At 50.8% G+C, this 18,626-nt stretch overlaps 7 protein-coding genes across 7 annotated transcripts; 4 read left to right on the top strand and 3 right to left on the bottom strand.

Moving 5' to 3' along the window:
- Nucleotides 1-596: 596 nt before the first annotated feature.
- N7462_002636 (putative C6 transcription factor (Leu3)) lies at nucleotides 597-3,121 on the bottom strand (the record flags this gene model as incomplete). The annotated part of the gene is made up of 4 exons (XM_057074362.1): nucleotides 597-1,815; nucleotides 1,880-2,317; nucleotides 2,374-2,813; nucleotides 2,930-3,121. 4 exons carry the CDS (start codon nucleotides 3,119-3,121, stop codon nucleotides 597-599), a joined length of 2,289 nt encoding a protein of 762 aa, XP_056938003.1.
- Nucleotides 3,122-5,879: 2,758 nt separating this feature from the next.
- Nucleotides 5,880-6,842, top strand: N7462_002635 (calmodulin; the record flags this gene model as incomplete). Its single annotated transcript, XM_057074361.1, has 6 exons — nucleotides 5,880-5,882; nucleotides 6,052-6,108; nucleotides 6,186-6,201; nucleotides 6,291-6,416; nucleotides 6,483-6,695; nucleotides 6,808-6,842. 6 exons carry the CDS (start codon nucleotides 5,880-5,882, stop codon nucleotides 6,840-6,842), a joined length of 450 nt encoding a protein of 149 aa, XP_056938002.1.
- A 474-nt stretch (nucleotides 6,843-7,316) lies between these two features.
- Nucleotides 7,317-8,398, bottom strand: N7462_002634 (uncharacterized protein; the record flags this gene model as incomplete). Its single annotated transcript, XM_057074360.1, has 2 exons — nucleotides 7,317-8,331; nucleotides 8,385-8,398. The coding sequence occupies 2 exons, from the start codon at nucleotides 8,396-8,398 to the stop codon at nucleotides 7,317-7,319; spliced, it is 1,029 nt and encodes a 342-aa protein (XP_056938001.1).
- Nucleotides 8,399-9,448: 1,050 nt separating this feature from the next.
- Nucleotides 9,449-11,418, bottom strand: N7462_002633 (uncharacterized protein; the record flags this gene model as incomplete). The annotated part of the gene is made up of 3 exons (XM_057074359.1): nucleotides 9,449-10,219; nucleotides 10,272-10,608; nucleotides 10,637-11,418. The coding sequence occupies 3 exons, from the start codon at nucleotides 11,416-11,418 to the stop codon at nucleotides 9,449-9,451; spliced, it is 1,890 nt and encodes a 629-aa protein (XP_056938000.1).
- Nucleotides 11,419-13,078: 1,660 nt separating this feature from the next.
- N7462_002632 (MDM34 family protein) lies at nucleotides 13,079-14,888 on the top strand (the record flags this gene model as incomplete). Its single annotated transcript, XM_057074358.1, has 2 exons — nucleotides 13,079-13,413; nucleotides 13,514-14,888. 2 exons carry the CDS (start codon nucleotides 13,079-13,081, stop codon nucleotides 14,886-14,888), a joined length of 1,710 nt encoding a protein of 569 aa, XP_056937999.1.
- Nucleotides 14,889-15,418: 530 nt separating this feature from the next.
- Nucleotides 15,419-16,839, top strand: N7462_002631 (CCDC47 family protein; the record flags this gene model as incomplete). Its single annotated transcript, XM_057074357.1, has 3 exons — nucleotides 15,419-15,482; nucleotides 15,553-16,420; nucleotides 16,473-16,839. The coding sequence occupies 3 exons, from the start codon at nucleotides 15,419-15,421 to the stop codon at nucleotides 16,837-16,839; spliced, it is 1,299 nt and encodes a 432-aa protein (XP_056937998.1).
- Nucleotides 16,840-17,283: 444 nt separating this feature from the next.
- On the top strand, nucleotides 17,284-18,233 carry N7462_002630 (chitin deacetylase; the record flags this gene model as incomplete). Its single annotated transcript, XM_057074356.1, has 3 exons — nucleotides 17,284-17,642; nucleotides 17,733-18,097; nucleotides 18,172-18,233. 3 exons carry the CDS (start codon nucleotides 17,284-17,286, stop codon nucleotides 18,231-18,233), a joined length of 786 nt encoding a protein of 261 aa, XP_056937997.1.
- Nucleotides 18,234-18,626: the final 393 nt, after the last annotated feature.

The raw sequence follows: 18,626 nt of genomic DNA, 5'->3' as shown, positions 1-18,626 counted from the left end.
AGTCGTGGGGATACTCATGCGATCATCTGCACAATTATAAGGTGCACGATGATAGAAAGATGATTGATATTGATGGAGAGTCAGGAGAAGTAATAAATGAAGAAAGACTATGAGAGTGATTGTTGAGACCACGGACTTGGGGTTTAGAGTTTGATCGGACGGAGATCACCACTGTTCCAAGAAGGAAAATGAAACCTTTTCAGTACGCATAATCAATAAAAGGACCAGGCTGAAAGTGAAGTTTGTGATGACAAGCGCAGCGCCAATGGTGTATATTTTCGAGATTATTGCATGTGGCTGACAACGCAGACCCACTCGAGATAAATCAACATACATTGGAAAGGTTTTCATCACGCATTGGAAAAAGCAAAAATGATACAAAGAGGCTCATTGGTGAAATAGAAATTGTAGACAATGAGAAAATGATCAGGCCCAAGAAGATAAGAAACAGTGATAGGCAAATCCCGAAAGGTACCAGCGATTGGATCCGGGTGGCATGGTATAATGATACAAAAACAGGCTGCCAGAAGATACGCCGGCAGAATCGAAGATAACGCCAGGCAAAAGGAAACTCGTTACATTTGTGATAGACCAATTTATGCAATGCCCTGGGTCTCCATGCCGCTCATGGTTGAGTATGAATACGGCAAGTCTACTAGGCCATCAAGTAGCCAGTTCAGGGGGTCAAAGACCTCGTAATTTGGCTCCATGAACCCACTGGGAAGCCCAGCAACTCCATTTCCTGGTGCTTGAGCTCCCATGCTGGCCTGCGTGAGAACTGGTGCTGGTGCGAGACTTGGATCGGCGCCTGCAATGCCTGGTGTAGAGGATTGCGTGCGCGGTGGGCCAACAGAGGAGGTAGCAGATGAGTCGGCAGCAGAGTCTGGATTGGTTGGGTTTTTGAGATAGGCTATAAATTCGTGAGAAAAGACAATTTCATGGGAAATTAGAGGTTGATACAGACCTTCAATATTCCGTCCTTTTGTTCGCGCATCTTCTCGCCAGCGCCATACTGAATCGAAAAGCAGAGACATACTCATTCGGCAGCGGACCTTTAGCCTCAAAGTATCATCGACGTCCGCGTTGTTTCCAGTGGAACGTTGGGGTGCGCCCCCGAGTCTCCACATTTGCGCCAGCACCTCGGCCAGACGTTCAGGTAAGTCGTTACTTGATACCGACACACCACGAATAGCCCAAATGGTCCGATTAAAGAGATTTCTAGTGTATTCCATGTCGATATGGGCGGAAAAGAAACTCTTGCCCAATTTCAGAAGAGTGCAACCCGCAGCAACCATCATCTGGTAAACATAGTAGGGGGTATATGACAAGACTGGCCCAACTTCAGTTTCGAGGTTCATCGCAACCTCGAGGAATGTCGTTGTTGCAACGTATAGAGAGAGCAAACGCCGACGGTAATCTTTGGCTGATGGGTCATCAAAGAATGCAGAAAGATGCAGGTGGAGGTTTGAAGCGCGCAGATACAGATCAGTGATACCTAGTTCATTGTTAAGAAGGTCCACATAGTATCCAAGGTTCATGGTCTTACAATCGTTCTGTGCCTTCAGCTGTTCCTCGAGCTCATCAAAATCCCGCGAAAGGAATGAAATCATAGTTGACCTTTCTTGATCCGAGGTTAATCCAACAGGGTCCCTTCGGTTGGTGTAAAGGGCTCTCGTGATCTTGTCACAGAATTTCTCAATTTCCAGTCTGGGTTGAATGTCTCCAGGGAGCTTGAAATTCGGATCCAGAGAATCACTTGACGATAATGTCCAGTCATACAACGTAGATGGTGGCTGGCCATATCCAGTGGATACCCTAATTGAAAATCAGATAAGCTCTCTTGCAAGCAGACGGCTTAAGGGCTTGAGGGGGAAAATACCGCTGTGCAACAATGTTGCAAATAGCCCAGGTTCGCACTTTATCCTTCAGTTCCTCCTCAATAAGCTCTACACGGAATTTACTGAAGTCCTGGCTATGCGAAGGTCTATGAAGACCAAGTTGCATGGCAACCTGAACCATCATTCCACAGAGCATAAACGTCGGATCGGTAGATGTACTGCTGGTAGGGAAAGGCCACGTGCAAAGAAGACAGAGTGCCTTCACAACATGGTAGCTTTGTGGGATATCTGCTAGTGTGCTCCAAACCAGACGGGTCACTGGCCCTGAAAGCGAGTTCAGTAGGCCTGAATCATTTTGATAGCGTCTCGCGCCAACGCTGATTATAGTCCAGAAGAGCAAAGGTGCAGCAGTATAGTAATCTTCAGGTGTTTGAGCTTGATTCAAAAATGGGAGGAAAGGGTGGTAGTATGTAAAGAAACTGACACACTTGTTAATACACTCATAACATGGAATCTGGTTATGTGAGAGACTTACAGATTAAATAATTCGGTCGCCTTTTCCGGCACAATCATGACATCTTCAATTCGTTTGAATTGCGGGCCACCATTTCGCATATAATTAGAGCCATCAAATCCAGAGCGGAGGTCCAGGAGGGATGCCACTGCTTCTTGGGAGCCCATGAAATGATCCGTTGACATGGCCGAGGGGGTCTGATAGACACCTGCAGGACTGACCTGGCTTGATTCCTGCTTTGGCGTCAATTGTCCCGCCACAAGTTGTTGTTGCGGATGAATTACAGTGCCAGAGTTCGTTGAGGCGATTTGTTTCCTTAGTTCGATAATTTCACGCTCCATTTCGGCGTTGCGACTGCGCTTTCCAACCCGCTTGAAATTGGACTCGATCTTACAATCAAGCTTCAGTCGACGGCATCTGGAGCAATCGGCCCATGGGTCTTGGACAACATCGCATCGCAGCTATTGCGCACAGCTCAAGTCAGCAACAGGAATTGGAAAAAATTGTGACATGGGACCTATTGACCCCGCCACCAAGTGACGTCCAGTGTCGCGTGGGTTCAGATAGAAACACTGACCTTCTGTTGTCGGCATTCATTGCAGGCGCGCTTAACAGGCTGCCGCCTCTTGTCATCACGTCCGTCATTATCGTCCGCATCCTCAATACTCCCCGGAGAACTGTCCATCCCCGCAATGGTGACATTGCGCTTGCGACCCTGCGCCGCATCGGTAGCGGCCATCGAAACAGATGTATGATTGACTCCCGCCATTACGGGGCTGGTGACTGCTGAAGCATTATCGAATATCGCGGTTGGATCCAGGGTCTGAGCTTGCGACACTCCGATTTCACTTGGTTGCACCAAAGATGCCAGGCTGATGACGTTGATGGAGCGGGATCGAGCTGACGGGCGGCAGAAAAAGATATGGAAGGCCCGACGAGGAGCGACACAAAGATTTCGATTGGTCACCACTAACGATGCGCTATCCCTTGCTTTTTGTCCAAGATGAGCCTTTTTTCTCCACACAAGTCTAGGTTGCATGCAAACTTCAACAAGTTCCATGCGCCGGTGAGAATGACTCAGCGCGGGGATCATCAGGTGACTTCGGCCAGGTCGGACAAGTCGCTGAGGTGATTGGCTGCTAGCCTCAGGCATAAGAGTCCCGGAGAGGGTCCGGAGCTCCCCGGCGGCTCCTCAGCATCCCAAAGGCTGCTTCCCACTAAGCCCCGGTGGAGGGTTTGAATTTTAAAATTTCATGCTTGGTAAAGGTGTCAGGCCGAGAAAACTGAATTTTAGTATAAAAGCGGCCAGAGTTCAAATTGCATCTGCAGCCGCTACTCTAGATCGTATCCCACATCAACCCATGGGGCAGCTTCCTCAGACGTTGATACTTTACACTGAATCTCATTGCGCCCCATTCATTATACTTTCCCCCCCCCCCCTCCCAAAAAAAAGGAATTAAATATCAATATCATTTTTCATACTAGGCTTGTTTTAATAAATGTTCTAATCACTCTATTATTCCCGGGTCTTTGCTGAATCACCATTTGTGAAAGAACTCCGTCAGGTCTACGATTACTAAATTGAAGGCATAAAATGAATTATAACTGATCGTTAATCGACAAATAATCGGCAAGTTTAATCAAATAACAACTGAGTAAGCTTGGGCTAAACTTCAGAATGATTTTCCCATACAAAGTGGGCCACCTTCGGAGGCCCGAAGTGTCAAAAAGTTGGACTTGGTCGTAATCTATGGTTAGCTAGTGAAGAATTCATATACACACTCCCCACAACATGATCCTGGATTACTATTGAGTGGATAAATGGCCAGTCACCTACAAACTCCTCAGGAAAGCTTTCTAGCATGGAATTGATTATATAATTCAGGAACAACCATGGCGCTATCCCTGGTTTTCCCCCAGAAGGTGGTGTTTTTCTGGTACACAAAGATACCTGGTAGATTATCAATCCAGATGCAACCATTAGATGCAATGTCCTCCCCTCTGGCAACAACCCTCAAGCTGTTATATGAGTGATTGATTATCGTGAACCCTGTTGGCAAGCCTCCGGGAGCTCATGAAAGAGATACCGCAGACTAAGTCCCCAAGCATATCATTTACATGTATATGAGAAAAGGCAGGGTTCAACAGATAGTACTTGTAAGCCAGTGCATGATTATCCCACTCATCTACTCGGCGATCTTCCCGATTACTCCGATAAGTTTTGTCATTCCATGCGGATCCTTGGAATATTTTTTAGACGGGTTGAGACGAATGTTAGAAGGACTTAATTCAAGCTGGGTCAAGGCCAGATTAAGGACCCAGTTCAAGAAGAGATATAAAGCTTGGTTCTATTCTACAACCCGGTATGCCTAGTCAGTATTCCACTATCATGTTCAGCCGTGACACAATCAATCAATGAACTTAACCAGCATCTCAATGTCAATCCAGACTCGTAACTCTGGTACTTTGGCATCACTATTCTGGCAAGCTTGAGTATTTGCCCAGGATGACATGCTATACAAGATAATCACAGTCTACCAGCTGTCGATATTCGATCTGGAAAGACATATTGGCAGTTTTCCGTCCAGGTCAAAACATAGCATCCCAAACATCTAGATTGGCGGCCCAACGAGAGAGATACTCAGTTGGGCGCAGTTAGCTGGCAGGTTGGAATCCGACCTGGAGACTGAGACTGCCTTGCGACAATCAATTTTTTGGACACGAGTACGCCGCACAGCTCCCTGGAGGAACAAGAGCGGGGCGTTACTCTGTGGTTCCGGCGCCAATGCCAATCACCCAAATCGATCACGCGAAGACGGGCTTGGCAGCCTTCGGGCGGCGCGGGGCCTTGAGGGAGCTCTCTTGAGCGGAGCCCCAGGACGCAGTACACCAAGCTTTTGCCCCGATCTGCCCCGGCATTGTCGGCATCCTTGCAGGTCTAGAACCCAGATTTCTCCCCGGAGCAGATTTACTCGCATGATAAATGAACATCTTGTAGGCAACAAGATAGGGTGAGTGATTGGCGTCGGGGGCCATTTCTACCTGCAGCTGTCGAGGTCCCACCTTTCAGCTGAGCGGTTCAGCTCTACCCTCATTTCCGCAGACTAGTATTGATACGGTATATGGTAAGATAGTAGAGTTAAGTATAGCAATGCCGAGTGTTGTTGGGTTGGGTGAGGAAGTTGGCATGTACAGCGTCTACGGTGGGCGCCGCCATACGGCTGGATGTACTCTGTACCTCGCCGCTGGGAAGGAGAGAGCCGGGGGCCACTGGGTTTTAGCGCTGGGCTGTATTTTGCCCGTTGTTTGTTGTGTTTGGAGGTGCTTCTTCAGTGTGAGCGGTTGACCGCCTTTGACGTTGAGTATGATGATTGGTCGTTTGAGTGTTGGCTGGCCCCGGTTACATGGGTACTGTGTACCTCGCCCTGGTAAGGCTGGTCCTTTCCCCTTAACTTCTAAACTCTCCCCACCTTCACCATCCCACTTCCCTCTATCTTTCCACCCCCTTCCGACCGACTCATTTCACCATGGTATGACCCTATTCCCATCCTTTTTGACTAAGATCTCCTTCTAGCCCTCCTGGTTCTCCTCCCCCGTTAAAAGGGATGAACGGTTGGGCTGAAAACTCCCCGCGGTGCGGGGCAGCGATCCTGGGATTCGGGTCCATTTGGCTGACAGCGTCCTCGCTTTCTCATTCAGGCCGATTCCTTGACCGAAGAGCAAGTTTCCGAGTATAAGGAGGCCTTCTCCCTATTTGTGAGTATCTCCGAAGCTTGATTTCGATTTTGCGAAGGAAAACAGTTATTAATCGGGGCTATTTTTCGTGGCAACAGGACAAAGATGGCGATGGTGAGTGAGATTCCTTCGGGCAGCTTGCGCGTCCTCCCAAGAAGAGAAAACCGGACGAATAAGTATATTGAGACATTTGCAATTCATAGGCCAGATCACCACCAAGGAGCTGGGCACCGTCATGCGCTCTCTCGGTCAGAACCCCTCCGAGTCGGAACTGCAGGATATGATCAACGAGGTCGATGCTGACAACAACGGCACCATTGACTTCCCCGGTACGCAATGCCCTGTCTAGCTCTGCCGCCTTGCTGTCGGGGAACCATATTGACAAACGCCCGCAGAGTTTCTCACCATGATGGCCCGCAAGATGAAGGACACCGACTCCGAGGAGGAGATCCGGGAGGCCTTCAAGGTGTTCGATCGTGACAACAACGGCTTCATCTCCGCCGCCGAGCTGCGCCACGTCATGACCTCCATCGGCGAGAAGCTGACTGATGACGAGGTGGACGAGATGATTCGTGAGGCGGATCAGGACGGTGATGGCCGGATTGACTGTATGTTCCACCCCGCTGCTTTCCCGGCTGTTTCAAAAACCCCCTTCCATTCTGTCTGGCCTTGTTCTCAATCCCCTGGGAATTTTCATATACTGATTTCGGTCCGGTGCAGACAACGAGTTCGTCCAGCTCATGATGCAAAAATAAACGACCCCTTTCACCATAATTTTTCATCTTTAGCTGAAGTTGCAGTTTTTCCCCCAATTGAGGATGTTGTTCTTTTCTATGTCTTTCTTCCGTCTCAGTTCCTGATGCCAATGACGGTCTCTGTAGTCTATGCTTTTCTCTAGCCCTTTGGCCTGGATGAATCATGATCAAGCGTCCTCTTTGATATGCAGATAACGACCTTAGTTTTGTCTGGGGTCGAATGGATTGGGGTGGTGGCTTTGGGCTGTTCATAGTCCGTGTGGCTGTGAATTTGACCGTGTGTTTGCCTTTCATTTTGTTGCGGCCATCTGCTTGACTATTGTTCTTGAATTTCGTACAAATGCAACATATGCCCCAAATCAAGCGGACCTGTAGTGTCTCTTTTGGCAATTTGAATGCCAAAAAGCCTATCCTCCCTGGTGTCCATATTGCCTCATAAGTAGTCCTATTCTAGAGCTATCATGTTCGTTTCTTCTATCGATTGAATCGCAGCACCTCCATATACTGCCTTGCAAGATCCGTTCCAGCCAGCGGATTCGGATCCATCTCCTGCGGCGCCGCGCTCCAACTCGCCACAAACTCAGGCTGCTTGTGCGTCTCCTCTTTTCCAGTACGATACCGGACCATTTGTTCCTTGATCTCCTTCCCAACTCCGGGGACCAGAATTGCCTCGCGCGCACCCTCGACCCCAATCCGGGCCCACAACTCACGGATCAACACCGCCGTCGCCGCATACTCCGCCTCCACGTCGCCCTCTTCAACCGCCAACACCGACACATCAATTCCCGAGTCTGCGTCCTCCCCAGAACCGGTCTTGCCCGCGCGTGACTCCCGCGTTGATGCCGCAACCGCGTCCACGACTGATGGCCCGCGCCACTCGATCTCCACGACCGTGCCCCGAACCCGCACCGTCGGGAACGTCTGTCGCACGTCGCCCACGCGCACGCGGAAGTCGCCCACATCATAGGCCATCCCGTTCGGCACGCTGACCGTCAGCCGATGGCACCAGAATGGCTGGCACGCATACGTGAAGTGCTGGAAGAGAGTTGAATACGCTGCCGGCGCCACTGTCGCCATGATCATTGGCAAATCTGTCGCCGCGCCCGCGCCGGGCTGCATGGGCGTTGCGGCAGCGCCGGGCGTCGCGCCGGATGGGCTGGTTGCACCTGGGCCTGGAGCGGAGGGCGTGGGCGAGGCTGAGGCTACATTGGGCGGGTGGAATTGCTTTTCAGCAGTCTCGGAGGTGTAGACGAAACCATGAGTTGGGTAGTGGGTGAGCGAGAGAAATTGCATGTACCGCGGTTTGGAGGGCTTCTGTGAGGGATTTGCGGAGGCCGGGAGGAGGCCTGGAGTGTCGCGCATTAATTTATGGTCGAGTTTCCAGTACCCGAGGGGGATGAGGTCCTCGTCTGCAAATGCAGTGCGAAGGCGCTCGGTGATGGCAGCCAATGCTGGCTGGGCATTTGGTGCTGACGGGATGAAATAGACGCTTGGTTTGGTTAGTATGCGAGCAACTTATTCATGGGTTGATGAGAGCGGTACCCTGTGATCGGCATTTCTATGTTTTTTGACCCTGCTCAATTGGCAGAGTGGAGTGTAAACTTGTTGAAGCTTTGAATGGGACCTTCAGAACGATGAAAGGTCAAGACGGGGCGAGAGATGGTGTTTGAAAAGGACGCCCTGGCACAAGATCATGTATCATTGCATGGAGAACTTATTCAGGGACATTGGATCATTAATTATTCTTGGAGATCTGTCCAAATTGTCGCCTGACTGAACAAGTCAAGCAGCCAGAATTCATCCAGCCTGATAACTTCAAGAGGTAAGCTATTCTCGTAGGGCACCACTTTTTCAGCACGAGCCCGGGGTCTATTGCGTGATTAGTCACAGGCTATAAGGAGATTCAAGAGGTAGAACATACATATTTTCAATGGAGGATAGGACTGGCGAGGGACCCAGGCATCTACAATGGAGGTGATGTTGGTGAAGATGCCCGAGCCCGCCGCGTTGAGTGGGCGCCGAATGATATTCAATGCAAACGAAACAAACGGCAGCCCTTCAGATTGTCTATGGGCTAGCTACCGCGCCCCGCACTATCTAGGGCAGTTGACTTGTAGGGAGTATCAGTTTAAAATCATTTTCGTGGGAACCAGATGATAAACAGGCAAACTAATCCTACTCAATGAGTTTAGGTGGATTTAGGCTGGTGCTGAGATTTTTGGTGATAGATCCGATATATCAAACAAGCTTTCTACCCATTATCCTAGGGATAAAGAAGCCCTAGAGTCCATCATGATTAGCAGCTTAGCCGTTATGTATAGAAACTTAGGATATGATTGAAACAATTTCGAATGAACTTTGGCGCTGGTCCTCGACACGTTTGGTTCTCTAGGCTTCAAGCTCTCTACGGGGCTCATCAAGGGGTAATAAAATGCAGCTCATGTTCATCTCGACTTAAATAACACATCCCCCACAACTCCATACCTAGTTTATCAGCCTTCCGATGGCCGTAACGCCGAATAAAAGTACCAAATGCAATAATAGCACCATTGAACATGCGTCTAATAAAAATGCAACATGGGAGTCCAAATACTTATTAAACAATATCAGAAAAAGTCTTGCTCGGCCAACCACTGAGAGTCCATCGCATAAGCAACAAGGTCAGCTGCACAGCACATATCCTCGTGCCCATGCTCGAGGTCCAAAAGTCCAAGAACAACTTTCAGCCTATCCTCTAATGTCTGCTTCAGCTTTTCTACTCGCGTTTGGAGATTCTTATTTTGGTACTCTTTAACCAGAGTCCCTCCCATGTCAAGCTCTTTCGCCTTGACAAGTTTCCCATTTGTAGAGCGCTGCATACTTGTGGCCTTCCTGTTCGGAGAGCACGGTGCGAGTGGCGTTCTTTGCGATAGAGTAACTGGCCGGGGAATTTCAGGTTTGCGGTTCTTCAGCAGATTCTTGAGCAGAAAAAGTAGCCAGACCAAATTGGTCCGCGGCGCATATTCGGTCCAGATTCCTGGGATATCTGGCGTTTTCTCTGTCTCTAACGGAATCCCGGTGTATAGCGTAGCGCGCATATATCTGTATGTATCTCTCAATAGAGCCTCGTCTTCGTCTTGGCCGATTGAATCGAAAATATGTTTTTTGTCCAGGTCTGATGATGCAATTTCACAAATTTCCTCGGAGCCATCGGGCAGGTCGGCAAGATGAAGATTGGCACGTGAAAGTGAGTAGTCAATTATAGTGGTCTCCAGAGAACTAAGACCAAATCCGCTAGGAGAGGTTTGTCGAGCGATGTCGAGCTCTGTGGGAGGCTCCATGGAGCCGTCAGGTCGGACAGAACGTATACAAATGTTCCCCAAATGGAGATCACGGTGCTGGATGCACGTTAGAAAGATTGTCAGCCGAAATTGGGGCGTTCGAACTTACCTCAAACAAAGCATACTCTTCTGCGCGAGCCAGCGCCATGGCGACGCCCCAGAAAATGTCATAGATCTGAAATATGGACGACCAACAGAATTTTTCCAGCTCACAGCCTGCATCATCCATCTCAATGATGGCCCAGAGCTGAGAATCTGGATATGCCTTCTTGTTAGCTGGGTTCGGATTCAAGCAGTCATCCTTTGTCTTCTTGTAATGATCCCAGGCGCCTTGGAAAGACTCAGGAAATCGGCCCTGTACCACGTGGATTTCTCTGAACCGCGCAAATCCCGGGATTGGATCCAGGTACTTCAGCATTTTCACTTCCGCCACGATTTCCTCGATGCTAGTAAATTTTTTCGAGCCGGGCCCACTCTTTGCTCGCAAAGGCACCACCTTGAAAACCCCCATCGCCGTAGGCCCTCAGTTTTGCCAATTTGGATTTTGAGACCATAGGTCGAGATGCTTCCTCACGCAGGTGCAGCTTGTAGACTTCTCCATACGAGCCCTCGGCTAGCTTTGCAACATGGAACATGGTGGCAGAACGCGAGGCCCAGGTGCTGAATCTTTGGATGCTCTGAGATGAGATCGGTGACAAGGCCTCGTGAAGAATTGAACGGACGTAGGTGTTCGCCTTATCGTCATGGACGAAACCAGATGAGCGTCGGGCGGTGGGAAGCTTCTTTTTTGTGGCGGAAACCTCTTCTGATTGTGACGGCCTTGAAGCTTTCCGTCTTTCTGTTTTTGTACTGATTCTAACCTCCACCATAGTCTCATATGGCGTCGGCTTTATCGGTCGCGTATCGGGGCGAGGCTGCTTGCTCGGACTGTCAAAACTAGACTGTGGGGTGTCTGGGCTTGCTGGGCTTGCTGGGCATTTGACTGGTGTGGCATCTGATGAAGTCTCATGTTGGTTGGATATTACTTGTTGGTCCTGAAAGTCGAGTTCCTGGCGCAGGAGAGGTGGTTCCTCGCCTATTGACACTTCAGCCAATTTTGTTTCGATGGTCTCGATGGAATCATTCAACTCTTTGAGTGGTGAAATCGTCTTCGCCGGACTTTTGTGCTCGAATATTGCTCTTGGTGCATTGGTTCGTCGTTTACCATAGACTTTTCGTTGGGCGACCGTCCTGGTCGTGGGCTTTCGCGACTCCATTGATGTCGCGTGACCCGTGAATAGCAAGGAAGGCCGAGTCGATGTTATTTCCAGAGAGACGTGAGACTGATATTTCCGTTATATAACCAAAGCAGTTGGTTATGGGGTCGTGTTATGGGGTCGTTTCATCGGGACCTGGGAGGCGGGGATTTGATGGTTGAAGCAATTCAACATGCATTCGATTTGAGACGGCGGTATTGATGTTTAGCCTAAAACGGACTAGCGTGGCGTTGCCCTGGAAAGCCATATTTCGACATGTGACCAATCACAGGCCTGTTCTATACTCTACGCGACCATCACTCACAGTTCCGGAGATGAGGAACAGAGAATAGGATGAAGATCAAAGCTCTGTAATGATCCTAATATGGGACAGAGAATGTTCTAAGTGACTATTTATCGCTGTGGAGAATTCCCAGTCGCGGTGTTTTTAGGCGGCAAGGGAGATTGCACGGTACAGAACACCATCCACACAATTTCACGGGCATTTAGGAATCTACACAAGACTTTGCATGGTAACTGATACCCGTTGATCAATGATTCGACGGTTCAATGACTGTCAACAATCGGTGTTTCAAATGCTCGAGTGCTCGGCAGGTGAGTATTCGTTCGGCACAAGATAGTTGGATCCACATTAATATATATCGCCGATATTCCAGAATCTGTCGGGCCGCGTTGTGAAAACATGAGCGAGTATGTTTCCTCCGGTTATCCTGTTTCCTCACGAAGTCATATAACTGACGAGAATTTCTCGGTACTTGGGAAAATTTTCCACTGCGACGTTGGAGTGCTGATTACCATTTTCGTCCAATCGAGCTTGACCCAATGCACAGCCCTCCGCAATCCTCATGATTTTGGCGAGATGAGTGTTAGACATGCATCCCGGAGCCCTTTGACCCTTTCCCTTGCGCTCCACTAGGGGCTCTGATTCGCGGCTTGATGGCCAAAAGCACTTCCTACGACACGGTCGAGCGTAGGCTGGACTCAGGAGGTCGTTTCACGATCGGCACAGCCTTGGCCGTTTCTGGCCCGCAGTCGAACCTGGTGGGTAGTCGAGGCTAGTCTGTGTTTTGCGTCACGTCCTACAGGCCCCCCTTTCCCCAGTCATCTAGCCCACCGGCGCGTTCTCTGTAATCCGGTGGTGGACTGGGCTTATGCACCTGAGTCTAGAAAATGGGCCATGAATGGACCGGCGTAGCCACAGGTGGGAATGCCTTCGGGGCTGGTCGGGAAAGGGTGGAGCGGCCCTGCAAGTATCGGAGGATGTGACGTACATAGGCCGATTTCCGCGCAAAGAAGATGTCGAGGGTCAAGACGAGATGAGAGCGTCACAATCACACCGAATTCAAGGTAATAAGGACCAAAGAAATCCATCAACTCGACAGAGTCCGAGTCTCTGGAAACGAGTGAAGTTGTGGCAATCCGGAGAGTTGGTGGGTAGTCCGGGGCCATCACACGGTCGGGGCACGCGAGGGCCTGTGACCTCGGGAAGCCTCTGCCCTTTTTTTCACATTCGCTTTCCCTCCTGAATTCGCCTCCTCATCCTCCACCACCTCTTCCTCCCCCTCCCACCTCCCAAAGCGCGGCTCTTCTTTTCTTGTGTCTTGTTTTCCCTCTTTGTCAACCTTGCGCACCTCATTCTACTCTTCCTCAATGCGCGGGCATGGCGTTCAACTTCAACTGGTCGCCGTTGATGGCGGACGCGGGATTTTACACTCGCGCCCAAGATCTGCTCACAGCCGCACTCAATAAATCGCCGAAACCGCCCATCATCGTCGATGATATTATCGTTACCGAACTTAACCTGGGCTCTATGCCTCCGGATCTTGAGATATTAGAAATCGGCGACCTAGCTGAAGATCGTTTTCGCGGCATCTTCAAAATGTCCTATTCCGGCGATGCCTTCTTGACGCTCAAGACTCGGGTTCAAGCGAATCCTCTTAATACTTATCTCCTCACCAGGCCTGCTTTCGCTTCCCCCAAACCCTTAGCAGCAGCGTAAGTTATTCATACTTATGTCGTCGGCGCACCCTCCGCGACTTTTGATTTCTCTTTGTCTTAGCTATGGTGGCTAACTTTTTTGCGCCGCAATCAACAGAACCCCACTCACCATCCCTCTCCAAATCACCCTCTCCGATTTCAAGCTCTCCGGATTTGTAATCCTTGTTTTCTCGAAACAAAAAGGTATCACCGTGGTCTTTCGTAATGATCCCCTCGAGTCGCTTAAGGTCTCTTCGACGTTCGACTCGATCCCATTCGTGCGCGACTTCCTGCAGAAGGAGATTGAAGCCCAGCTACGGATCTTGTTTATGGACGAACTCCCGGCCATCATTCATCGACTGTCTCTTCGCTTGTGGGTTCCGGAATATCGCGCCGGCGACGAGATGAACCAGACGAACAACACGGAAACAGTTGCGAGCGAGGGTCCCGGGCAAGATCCCTTGGCAAGCCCCCCGCAAGATCCCGTGGATTCTCTCGGAAATGCCCTGAACGAGTCGGAGATCGCTTCGCTCTCGCTGGATTCTTCCGTCGAGACCCATTCTTTGTTCTCCCAGAAAAACTTGCTTCGCCTCGCCGCTCTTACAGACTCCCAACGAACCTTGTCGCTCTTCACCCCTTCGATTCAGGAAGTGGTGTACCGAGCATGGACATCGCCCGCCGATCCCAGCGAATTTCCTTCCAGCGTTGTCTCGCCCGCGAGTCCGACACTGTCTCGAACACACTCGCAAATTGGAAGCATGTCGTCATCGATCCATGAGACTGCCAGTATCGCATCCTCTCAACATAGTCGGCCTTCTCTCGGAAGCCACTCATTTAGCAGCTCTGGGTTGAATCTCGGCACCGGACGTCATTCAAAGGCTCACTCGCGGCGAAGAAAGAAGCGTATTGTGGACTTGCGCCGTCCCAAGACGACCGACGATGCCATGAGCGTCAGCGACGAAAGCTCAATAGCCGAATCATCTGGCCCTCCCTCCATCTACTCCGCACCATTACCTGTTGTGAACGAGCAGTCCGATGATCCTGTGACTCCCCCATTGTCTCCCGAAATCGACTCGCACCTGCCCGTAATCCCAGAGCGACACCAGTCGAGCATTTTGCGGCCTAGCCAACGACGAAACACATTGACGCACGAACAAGGTGATTTGTCCTACTCTCTGGAAACAATCCGAGGTCCCAAGGCCGAAGACGTCGAGGCCACCCCTCGTGCCAATGTGCGCAGCGGTTATCCTCATGAGAAGGCCGAGGCCGGCCCTTCATCTGGCTCCGCTCGTCCTCCCTTGCCGGCCACTGTTCTTCCATTCACCAAGGAAGAGAATACCGCCGGAGATTCCGTCGATCCTCTCCTGGTCGAGCGACTGGCCGGTGAAATCGCCCGTCGAATGCGCGATGAGAAGTTGATGGCCAACAACGCTTGCAGCAACTTCTGGACCCGCGCTCAGGATGACACGCCACCCCCGGCATATGGCCATTGAATTTGATGCGTCATGCACATCCAGATCCATTTCTTTCTTTTCTTCTCTTCCTTCCGAGCAATTTCTCGGTGTTTAATGACTGCTACGACCTTTATTCATTTGCTTTTGTTCTTTATATTTTCTTTTCTTTGTCTTTTCACTTTGTCTTTTCTTTGGAAGCGAATTCTGTACAAAAATAGGGTCTCTGGTTTTCGAGGCTCTGGCGTGGATTTTTGGTTCTCTTCTTTTCTTTTTGGCTTTTTGCGGATACCACACTCTCTCGAGTATTTTGTGTATTATCTTTGGATTCGGAGATACAGGAGGGTGGGATATATACGGGTATAGGACAGGAATTTGAACATTTGAATCTTTTTGATCTGACAGCTGCTCTCTGGGATCACCTTCGATCGGGTGAATTGAGCCGATCCCGTAAGCAGCGGAAAAAAACTGGAGAATTCGTGGGGGCGCTAGAGCCCGCCAAGCTGTAGCTCCGCACCTCATTTCTTTCCACCTCCTTTCCCTTCCACCCACCATCGTGTCTCCATCCAACCATGGCGGGCGTGTTCAAGAACGTCTTCGGCTCCCAGCCCTCGGGCGCTGCCAACCCTGACGATGGTACGTGGTGTTTCGCGCAATTGCGGCTCCATGGCTGCTAGGCCCCTTCTCTGACCAAGTGCTTCCATAGACTTCGCCGACTTCGTTGAGGCCCCAAACCCGTCTCCTGCGTCGCTCGTCGCCGATGCGCCCACTCTGGCGGCATTCAGTACGCAGGGAACCGTCCCCTACACTAAGTGGTACCGGGTCTGGGAGCGCACCTCGCCCAGCGACTTCATGCAGGAGGCGATGATCATGCCCTTCATCCTGGTGATCGTCCTCTTCCATTTCTGGGGTACGCGCAAGAACCGCCGCAAGGCGCGGGATTGGGCCAAGGCTCATATCCCAGCCTTGCAGAAGGAGTTTGCTGTTGTGGGATTTGACGGAATCGATCGCTCGGCCGCCGACGAGGGCGAGACCGTCACTGTGGAGTTGACGAACCCCGAGTCGAAGCTGAAGGAGAGGTCGGCGCACGAGTATGCCGCATATGCCACCGGCCGCCAGAATGTCGCCTTCCTGGATGTCTCTCTCAAGATGCCCAAGCGCTATAACCCGGTCACCTATTTGATGGAGTATGTCTTCAGCTTTTTCTTCGAGAGCTGGGAGGCCCCCGTCGAAAAGTATGAGGCTCTGATGTACGCCTTCGATGGCAAGGAGAAGGATTTGGTTCCCGTGTTTGCCAAAGAGACTCTCAAGGTGTCTAACTCCACCTATGACGGCTTCATCTGGGCCGTGGTTCACAAGAGCCAAATGCGCAAGTTCCGTACCGACCGCTATGATGCTTCCATCACGTTCTCCAAGGATCACGCCAAGCTCCCTTCCTGGGTGACCGTGATGAGCGAGAGCGCCGAGATCACTGAGGCTTTGCTCACTCCCGAGCTCATCAGGGCCATTGAACAGGCCGGCAACGACTTTGAGTACCTGATCATCACCGACCAGCCCATTGATAAGCCCACCAAGTGAGTATATCCTTCCTGAGTGTCAATTTGTTTATCTTCTGACCATCTGTAGGATCGACGAGACTGTTCCTAAGAAGCGTATCCAACTCTCCGTCAACCTGTCTTCCGGCTACGATTCTACCCTGCCCCTTTTCAATCAGTTCCTGCGTTTCGCCGATAAGCTCGTTTCTGTTGCCCACTGGCGTGGTGAGGTTATGCGCAAGATTCGCAGTGTCCGCGACGAGGAGATCAAGAAGCTGCGCCGTATCGAAGAGGAAGAGAAGGCCGAGGAGCGCAAGTTGGCCGCCGAGAAGATCAAGAAGGAGGAGCGCGAGCGTTTGCTCCGTGGCATGACTGCGGAGGAGCAGCGCAAGTTCCTTGAGCGCGAGAGCCAAAAGGACCAGCGCCGTTCGATGAAGAAGTACTCTCGTAAGGGCTAGATCTGATCACTGGCTATTAGTCGGTTCTGGCTCGGGTTCAGAAAGAAACAGGAGATCTGGGGAACCGTTCACCTTCTTTTTTTCCCTGCTCGTTTGGACTCTTGATAATAAGAACCAGGCAGAAAAACGAGGGAATTGTCTTACTCTGCCTTACACTTTTGATACCTTTGCGTCCCCCAGATGTCTTCATACGTGATATTGTCAGCGCGGATTCGGTGGGTGGTTGTCCTTTTTGTATGCCAAATGAATGGATTATTATTCAATGTGATTTTTTTTACTCCAAAAGCACCTCTAGGTTGGGAGGCAACAGCCAAACTGGCACTTGCCGTACTCTCTCCATTCTCATCTAACCCTAAAAGCCGGAAGACTTCCAGCCACTTTAGAACTTGAACTACAAAGTCCCTTTCATTTATTCTTAACCAAGCTGCCCTATTTAGCTACACGATGCATACGTTCATTTTTCTGACCACAGTCCTTCTTTCAACCTCAATTCTTTCGTCAGCCGTTGCAATCCCCCAATTCCTCAAAGCACAATCCACGCCGTCCAACAACTCCACCATTGCAGCTCGAGCCTCCCAGCTCCCATTCGGCGCCGTGATCACGCACTGCACCGTGCCTGGAACAATTGCCCTCACCTTTGATGATGGTCCGTACATCTACACCTCCCAAATGCTGGACAACCTCGCCGCTCACAACGCCCGCGCAACCTTCTTCCTCAACGGCGTCAACAGAGGTCACATTGACGCCTTCCCCGACCTTGTCCGCCGTAGCTTTGCCGAAGGCCACCAGCTTGGCTCCCACACGTACGCAGCAACCACCCTCCCCATGACCCAATACACCTACATCCCCCGCTCCGAGCTCTAGCTAAACCCTCCAACCCATTCCCGCTGCAGATGGGGTCATCCAAACCTCATTGGACTCGACAGCCCCACCATCACTGCGCAGATGATGCTCCTCGAAGACGCCTTCTTGCGCATTCTCGGCTTTTTCCCCACCTACATGCGCGCACCGTTCCTGTTCGTCGACGGTACCGTGCTGGCCGTCATGGCGCAGCTAAAGTACCATGTTATCGGAGCGAGCGTGGACACGAAAGACTACGAGAACGACCATCCCGACTGGAGCTGGCGTAGCTTCGAGAAGTTCCGTAGGGAGCTGGATAGCGGTGGCAATATTGTGTTGGCGCATGATTCGCATGAGAACACGGTGGCCATTCTAGTGGATAATATGCTGGACGAAGTTGAAGCTCGTGGGCTGAGTAGTACGTGGACGCAGCGCCCCCGTGTTGCTTTCCCTGCCGGTTATAGTTATGCTAATCTTTCATCAATGCGGTAGCTGTCACAGTTGGTGAATGTCTTGGGGATCCACCCGAGTTCTGGTATCGGACGGACCGTTAGAGCTTTCTTGTTCGCGTCCGGGGGAATGGGATGGAGATTGCTTGTTTGGTGGTGGTGATCGCTCGGCGCAAACTTCCTCGTACTTTCGAAACTGCTTGTCTCTTTGTAAATAGGCTATTGCTATCTCATTGAGTCGCAACATTTGAAGATTCTCTCCCAAGTAGAGACTGCGATTAAAGTTATACTTCGGTGGAGTGGTAGCCGGAACAATACGTCACTCCGGTGATCAACCTCTCTCCGAGAAGCTCTCAAATATCTTGTCATGGATAGGGCATTTTCAAAATTTCCAATGGCATCCTTGACTTTGCAGCTCCGAATCTTGCTCCTGGCTCCCATCCATGCCATACGGGCTTGTTTCGCCAAGTGGGCTGTTTTGATGCCCGCTGAGAGCGA

Source organism: Penicillium macrosclerotiorum (genome assembly GCF_028827735.1).
Source record: "Penicillium macrosclerotiorum strain IBT 26536 chromosome Unknown utg000002l_segment0_segment0, whole genome shotgun sequence".
Taxonomy (NCBI): Eukaryota; Fungi; Ascomycota; class Eurotiomycetes; order Eurotiales; family Aspergillaceae; genus Penicillium; species Penicillium macrosclerotiorum.
This window is presented reverse-complemented; position numbering and strand designations above follow the sequence as displayed.